General features: G+C 40.3%; 1 protein-coding gene across 1 annotated transcript; it reads right to left on the reverse strand.

The window, feature by feature from the left end:
* Nucleotides 1-290: 290 nt before the first annotated feature.
* LOC148133362 (endogenous retrovirus group K member 24 Gag polyprotein-like) lies at nucleotides 291-1,309 on the reverse strand. Its single transcript, XM_087961243.1, is given in 2 exon segments — nucleotides 291-457; nucleotides 460-1,309. Coding segments are annotated over 2 exon segments (1,017 nt in total).
* Between the last annotated feature and the right edge of the window lie 6,373 nt (nucleotides 1,310-7,682).

Here is a 7,682-nt window from a genome sequence, read left to right on the forward strand (position 1 = left end):
CCAAAATGTCTCCTTTTTGAATTGTAGTGGGCAGGATAGCACAAACAGAGAGAATTATGGTAGGTCCTAACACGTCCTCCGAAAGCACCATCGGAGAGATGTGAAGACCTTTTAACTGTGCAATAGGATGTGGTTGGACGATAGCATCAGCAGGGAAAACAGAGAAAGGAAGTGTAGACGTGGCAGAAAGAGAAGCGGGGGTAGGGAGGTGCAGATCAAGATTTTGAGCAGCGAACAGTTCAAAAACATTCCGGACACATGGCGGTGAAGGTGCAGCCTTGAGTGTGGGGCTAGCTGCTAGCCCCTCTACCCGTTCCCTGATCCTCTTCCTGAGCAGCATTGTGATATTGTGAATTGTTCTGGCCGATACGGCACTGATTAGCCCAATGATAGCCCTTCTTGCATTTTGGACAGACTGTTTTTGGGTAAATATCACGCCGAGCGGCGGAGCGGGAGCGCCACCGCCTGGGGCTCTACATTGATTTTTAAAGTGGCCGGGCTTGCCGCAATTAAAGCAATTACCGGAGGGTTTATTGCCTTGAGTAATGGCAGCAGCCATCACTTGGGCAGTATATTGCTGCGTGCCAACGACCGCACAAGCCTGAAGATACTGTGCTAAAGTAGAGCCAGGGACATTGATTAATGGAGCAAGAAGGTTTTTACAATCAGCGTTAGCATTCTCATATGCTAGTTTCATGAATATTTCTTGGCGAGCGTCTTCATTAGAGATTTGTCGCCTGAGAGCTTGTTGGAGGCGCTCAATAAAATCATTATATGACTCAGTGGGTTTTTGAATGATTTTTGCGAAAAACTGAGGAGCGGAGCCAGGGTCCTGCACCTTGGACAGAGCATGAAGAGCAGCCTGAGCAGTCAAGTTAAGAGCAGGTAGAGGGGTGTTATACTGAGCTGTGGCTTGGAGAAAGGCACCTTCCCCAGCTAGCTCGTCAGCCTGGAGATTGGGGTTATGGGCTGCCAAAAGTTGGCAATGCCGAACAAATTCAGAAGACCACACTACGAACTGAGTGCCCGAGGTGACCATGTAAATCAAGTTCTTCCAATCAGCCGCAATCATAAGGTGGGAATTTGATAAAGCAGCAAAGAGTCCTTGTGTAAAAGGGGCATTAACCCCATACATCTGGACGGCCAATTTGATATCTTTTACAAATTTGACAGGGATCGGCTCCCAAAGGGGAACATTATTACCCTGAGCGTTGGGAGTGAACACTAGCGGGAAAAGGCCAGGAGAATCTTCAAGGTCGAAATCACCCTCCTGAAGTCCCTTAGCAATAGCAGCATGAACTGCGCCCATGGGAGGTGGCGCAGGACGAGAAAGAGGCAAAGACTGCGAAGAGGCAGGTGGAGGGGCTGAAGGAGAGGAAGAGGGGGGAGGAGAAGAGAAGAAGAAGGCTTCGGAGGTTCGTCGGGGGAAACAGGGGCTGCAGGGGTGACTAGTCGCACAGAAGCATTAGCGTAAGGAGGAGGACAGTGTAAGGAGGCAAGGAGAGGTTGCTCATGAGACCGCAAGGCTTCAAAAACCACCCGCGATGCCAAAAGAATTTTCGGGGGTGTGCTTGGGGAAGCGTGTAAGTGTTTCCCCAATCGTTGCCACATGGAGGCTTTAAGACTCCCTTTGTGCGGATAGGAGGGGCAATGAGACCAAATATAACTAAGTAAATCTTCTAAAGAGGCTTTACTGAGGGGCTTTTCAAGAGAGCCCCCTCTTTTAAAAAGGAAAAAATTTCGTTTGGTTAATTCTCTTAGTTCCTCAATGTGCAATTTCTGGTCCCGAGAGAATCCTCCACCCATACTCACGAGGGATCCACGGAGATCGCCTGCGATCGAATCAGGGATGAGGTGCACCAAGGCTATGCCAGCCGATGAGTATGGATGGTCCAAAGACGTACCACCTCGCAGATGATCACGTCGGGGTCACCAGTTGTGGTGGTCTCTCATTAATGAAGACACTGAGGCGGTGTCTTGAAGCCAGATCGGGATGAGAGCACAAAACATACTCTGACACCCCCTTTTATTAGAAGCAATCCTTGTAACAATTTTGTTAGTGTCTTTCACAAACGCATTACATCACACAAAATGCACTGCTCATTCACATAAGCATACAAAGCTGTAAAGTTTAAGTTTGCTACAATTCTGGGTAAGAAATGGCAACATTCTGACCTTGTTCCTTGCTTCGTGTTACAGTCAACTACCAGAAGGCCCGTTGTCCTTGCACGTACACAAGGAACAAGGAGTAATAATTCCCACAATGATTCCTCTGTAGAACTTTATCAGCAGCTCCTTGGGCAGTTTGAGCTTTCTGAGTTGGCACAGAAAGAACATTCTTTGTTGTGCTTTTTTGATGATGTTTTTGATGTCGGGTGTCCATTTTAGGTCACGTGATATAGTAGAACCTAGAAATTTGAAGTTCTCTACTGTTGATACTGTGTTGTCTAGTATTGTGAGAGGTGGTAGAATGGGAGGGTTTCTCCAAAAGTCTACCACCATTTCTACGGTTTTGAATGTGTTCAGTTCCAGATTATTCTGGTTACACCACGAGGCAAGTTGTATAACCCCCTTTCTGTATGCGGATTCGTCATTGTCTCGAATGAGACCAATCACTGTTCAGTATTTTAACAGATGGATTGTTTGAGATGCAGTCATTGGTGCATAGGGAGAAGAGAAGTGGAGAAAGCACACAGCCTTGGGGGGGCCCTGTGCTGATTGTACAGGTATTGGATGTGATTCTGCCTAGTTTCACCTGCTGCTTCCTGTCTGTTAGGAAGCTTATGATCCACTTTCAAGTGTGCTCAGGTACCGCTAGTTGGTTTAATTTACTTAGAAAAGTCTCTGGAATGATGGTATTGAATGCTGAACTGAAGTCTACAAAGAGGACCCTTGTGTAGGTATTTGGAGATTCAAGGTGTTGTAGGATGTAATGCAGAGCCATGTTAACAGCATCATCTGTCGATCTATTTGCTCGGTATACAAACTGCATGGGATCTAACAGTGGATCCATGATGGTTTTCAGGTGGGACAGCACAAGCCTTTCAAAGATTTTCATAACTACAGATGTTAGAGCAACTGGTCTGTAGTCATTCAGTTCCTTGATGGAAGGTTTCTTTGGCACTGGGATGATAGTAGAGCATTTGAAGCAGGAAGGAACATAGCACATCTCTAGTGATCTATTGAAGATTCGGGTGAAGATGATCGGGTGATTAAAGAACCAGGCTAGAAACTAAGAGACCATGACTTCTCGTCACTCTGGGTCATCTTGAACCAGCAACTCTCTAAGTCCAAGGAAAGAGATAATGATATGAAAAACCTTGCTGAGAAAATGGCAGGGACGAGTCCAGACAGTCACCAGGAGTTGAACAAACAAACAAGCAAACAAAAACAAGACAGCAGAAGGTTAAAAAAAGCAATTTGGGAAAGAATCACTTTAGTTATTCCTTTGATAGAAATCTCCGGTTTAATTCTGTTTATCTCTTTGCTGTCAGCTTGTAGAGGCACCACATTCTTATAATGGGATAAAATGCTGAGCCAGTGATTCTCAGCTCTATTGCTCCAAGGTAGCAGATAACACCCTTGAAAATCACAAGGGCTCAAATAATGAACTAGCAGTGAATGATCAACATGGTGAATCGAGAGAGAGAAGTCATGTGTCAGAGACTGAGATTCAGTCGCTTGAAGGAGTTGGTGGCTCACCAAGAAATCAGGCACATGGATTAGAAATGCTTCTTGATTTTCCTGGAGTTTCCACTGGAAGTTGTGATAAGCTCATTTGTGCAAATAAATTCACCAGCTGTGATGATTTCTCAGCCAGTTGGACCTCGTCAAAGTGCCCTTACCTACAGTAAATTACACGGATGATTGCAATTCACATTGTGAAACAGTCATTTCATATGGTACAAAATGTAGCAGGCAAATTGGTAAAGGATCCAATTTGTCAGGTGTTTCCTAGGCTCAGTTCAAGGTGTTGATTCTAAACATTAAAGCTTCAAGTGGAGGTATATAGGTTTTTTTAAAAAATATTCCTTTTAAGTATTTGCAAGGCACTCTTCAAATTGGAATGTTTTCCAGGGTGACTTACAAACGCTTTAAAAATCATATCTTTTTACAAGTAAACACATACTGCAACATATACATAATAAGAACTTGGAAGCATACAGATTGATCAACCAATCACAATGTTCCATTGTAATAAATAATGTTGACATTTTATTTCTTTTATTATGTTTACATCCTGTCTTTTATCTAGGAGCTTAAAACTGTCTCTTCATTTTATCCCCATAATAAAAATCCTGTGAGATAAGTTATGCTGAAAAATGAGATTGCCCCAAAGTCACCCACTGTATTTCTACAACACAGAATATGCCTGTAAACATTCCCTCAACACTGTTCAATTATTACAAAGTCTGTACTACTATTACTGTTAATCTTCTCATCACTCCTTATCACCCATCCCCTCCCATTTGTGACTGTATGACTGTAACTTTGATGCTTGTATCCTTATGATTTATATTGACTGTTTCCTAGTATGATTTGATTGCTTATTGTACCCTATGACTATCATTAAGTGTTGTACCTTATGATTCTTGATGAATGTATCTTTTCTTTTATGTATACTGAGTGTATTTGCACCAAGACAAATTGCTTGTGTGTCCAACCACACTTGGCCAATAAAGAATTCTATTATCTATCTATCTATCTATCTATCTATCTATCTATCTATCTATCTATCTATCTATCTATCTATCTATCATTTATCTATGCCGTATGTCTGAATGCCATTCCAGAATGGAAAGATGAGGTAATGTTTACTTTTGACAAAAATAAAAGCAGTGGAAATTTAATATCCAGGAGATGATCAATGGCAGAAAAGTTGTTTGGTTATCTGCAACTGGAGAATAGATTTCTTTGCCAGTCTGATTAAAGTATCATTTATGAATCTTCAAGATCAGATTGGATATCCCTTTGTCCAGGACTCAATAAGGCCTCCTGCCTTGGGCATGGGTCAGACTAAAAGACCTCCTAGGGCCTTTCCAGCTCTATGTCTATGGAGATTCTCAATCATCCAAGTTATGGTTATCCCAAAGGTGCTTTTTCAAAAAGGCAACTGGACTTGGTTCTTTCCTTGAAAATGTTTTTCTTTTCATCCAAGAAACTTATTTATTTCCTTTGAAACTATGATACTATGAAACATTACAATCTCACACATTTTTGAACTTGCTTTTACTGATTGTATTACTTTCTATTTATATTTTATGAGTCTCATTATACTGTACTCCATTTGAACCTTCACTGTCATATTTTTGCCTCATTATTCTTATGACAAATTATTAGCCAGTTTACAGAATTCTGCCACCTTTCTTAATTAAGCAACATTTTATAGCTTCTGTTTATGTGATTACATATGGTAATTAAACAGGATATAACTGTTTGCTGCTCTGAGATTTCGAACTGTATGAGTAATTCCTGGACTATTGTTTAACTTGTTAAGGCATTTGAAACAATATTCTCAAGGAAGGAAAAAAATGATGTGAGTCACATCATTTGTTACCAAAAGGGATATTGTTCGTTAGCTGAACAAGATGATGCTATTATGCTGGTACCAACTTACTATTCCAAAGTGAATTCATGACAAATAGGAGGTGCATTTTTTATTTTTGTATTACTTTCATATACAAAAAGAGAGAGGGAAAAAAAATCATAATCAAGACAGATTGGCATGGAGAGGAACAAAAAGTAACAATATTATGTTCCTAACAGGAAATAATTCAGCCTAATCTTTAAACATGCCTTTAAGCTATATAGAATAATATTGATCAGTCTTCCTGTTACATCAGTAAAGAGCTTGCTCATAAAGAGAAAGCAAACACATGTCGATGTTCCAAGATTTAAAAGTGAAATCAGACTGTCAGACATCTTGCAGCATAATCTTTTTTTCTGTGTGATTCCCTATGCTTGATGAAGTCTTCATGTAAAGGTTCCAAATTAGAGAATTCCAACACTTTGTATGGCAGTCAAATGTATGATTAGACTTTGTAACACTACAATAGCAAATGTATAAACCCAAATGTATAAACCCAAATGGAGCAAAAATGGAACAAGCTTATATTATATAAAGAAAAATCCCCTCATCCATCCTACATTTCCCTTATAATGACAACTAATCATTTTAAACATTCTCTGCGGTTTCCAGTAGGTTTAAAAAGGAATCTTCTGTTGAATTATTCCATCTTAAAATCATAACAAATATACACCATACTTTAATACAATTAGACATTGATTTCTTGCTACAGAAACTATTCTTGCAACTATTCATTCCACAATTCTTGTAAATAAATAAGGGTGTCAGCTGCCACTTATGCTTGCTTTTGCTTCGCTGCTATGTGATGACAGACTGCCATGAACTTTGGGGAGGGGGAATTAAGGGGGGAGAGGGAGAATGCTTGGGAAAATGAAAGTAAGTGCTGTATCTCCTTGAGATGCTGCCTCAAAGTCACCCAGCTGGGAGAAGGAGGGAGCTGCATGGACTCACCGTTATGAAAACATCTTGCCCAAACTTGATTGGTTACATGGGGTGGGTGATTACAGACAGCTAAGGGAGGGTAGAGTTGAACTTAGGGGTTTGGATGCACGATTTTCAGTTCTGGCTTTGCATTACTGCAATAAACTAATAAATAATAATAATATACTAATAACAATACACTAATAACAAATAATATTTTTAATAAAATTATACCTTTCTCAACCAATAGACCCAAGGATTATTTTGATTTAGAGGTTTAAGTTGTGGCAAGTCTGACAAAGGGTTACTTTAACAATATCATTTAATTATTTACTGTAGACTTAGATTCTAACATTCACTTAAGTACTGAAAGTAATTTTGAAGTTGAGACTGTGCTAATAGATCTGAATGACATAAAATGAAGTGGTTGAAGTAAAAGGAGATTGCTCATTAGAAGCACTAATGATGAAGGTAAAGGTTTCCCTCGCATATACGTTCTAGTTGTTTCCGGCTCTAGGGGGCAGTGCTCATCTCCGCTTTTGAACTGCTAGGCTGGCAGACAAGTAACAGGAGCTCACTCCATTTTGCGGTGCTAGGGATTTGAACTGCCGAACTACCAATCTTTCTGATCAACAAGCTTAGCATTTTAGCCACTGACCCACCGTGTCGCCTTCAATGATGAAGGTAAAGCCTTAATATTTAAGGCATACTGCTGAGGTAATTCCCCGTTAGGAGAATGAGCGCATACAGGGAGACGTATTTGAGAGAAGTGTTTGAATAATACACACACAGTACACAGATACACTGTACAGTAAATGTAGATTTTTACTTCCAGAAAGTTTAAGCAAAGTTCAAAATAGGCAGTCCAAAGTCATTCACAGGTAAATCAGTCAGTTTTTCAATCCAGGGATAATTCAGTAACAAAGTCCAGTGTCAAAAAAAAATCAGTATTAGACTTACATTAAATCCAGAAATATCAGTCAATTAGGAAAAATGGAGGAACACTAACAGAACACTAACACTTCCAACAGAAGGAAACAGAGATTGAGACACACTCTCTTCTGAGATTAAGACTAAAACAATCCAGGTTTCTGGCTCCATCTTATGGCCGTTTGAGTAACCACGTGCAGTTTTTAGCATGCTCTTAAAGAGATAGAATTAAAATATCTATCCT

This window comes from Notechis scutatus, chromosome 1, assembly GCF_049901735.1.
Source record: "Notechis scutatus isolate UNSWTSFEM ecotype Mainland chromosome 1, rNotScu1.2, whole genome shotgun sequence".
Taxonomy (NCBI): domain Eukaryota; kingdom Metazoa; phylum Chordata; class Lepidosauria; order Squamata; family Elapidae; genus Notechis; species Notechis scutatus.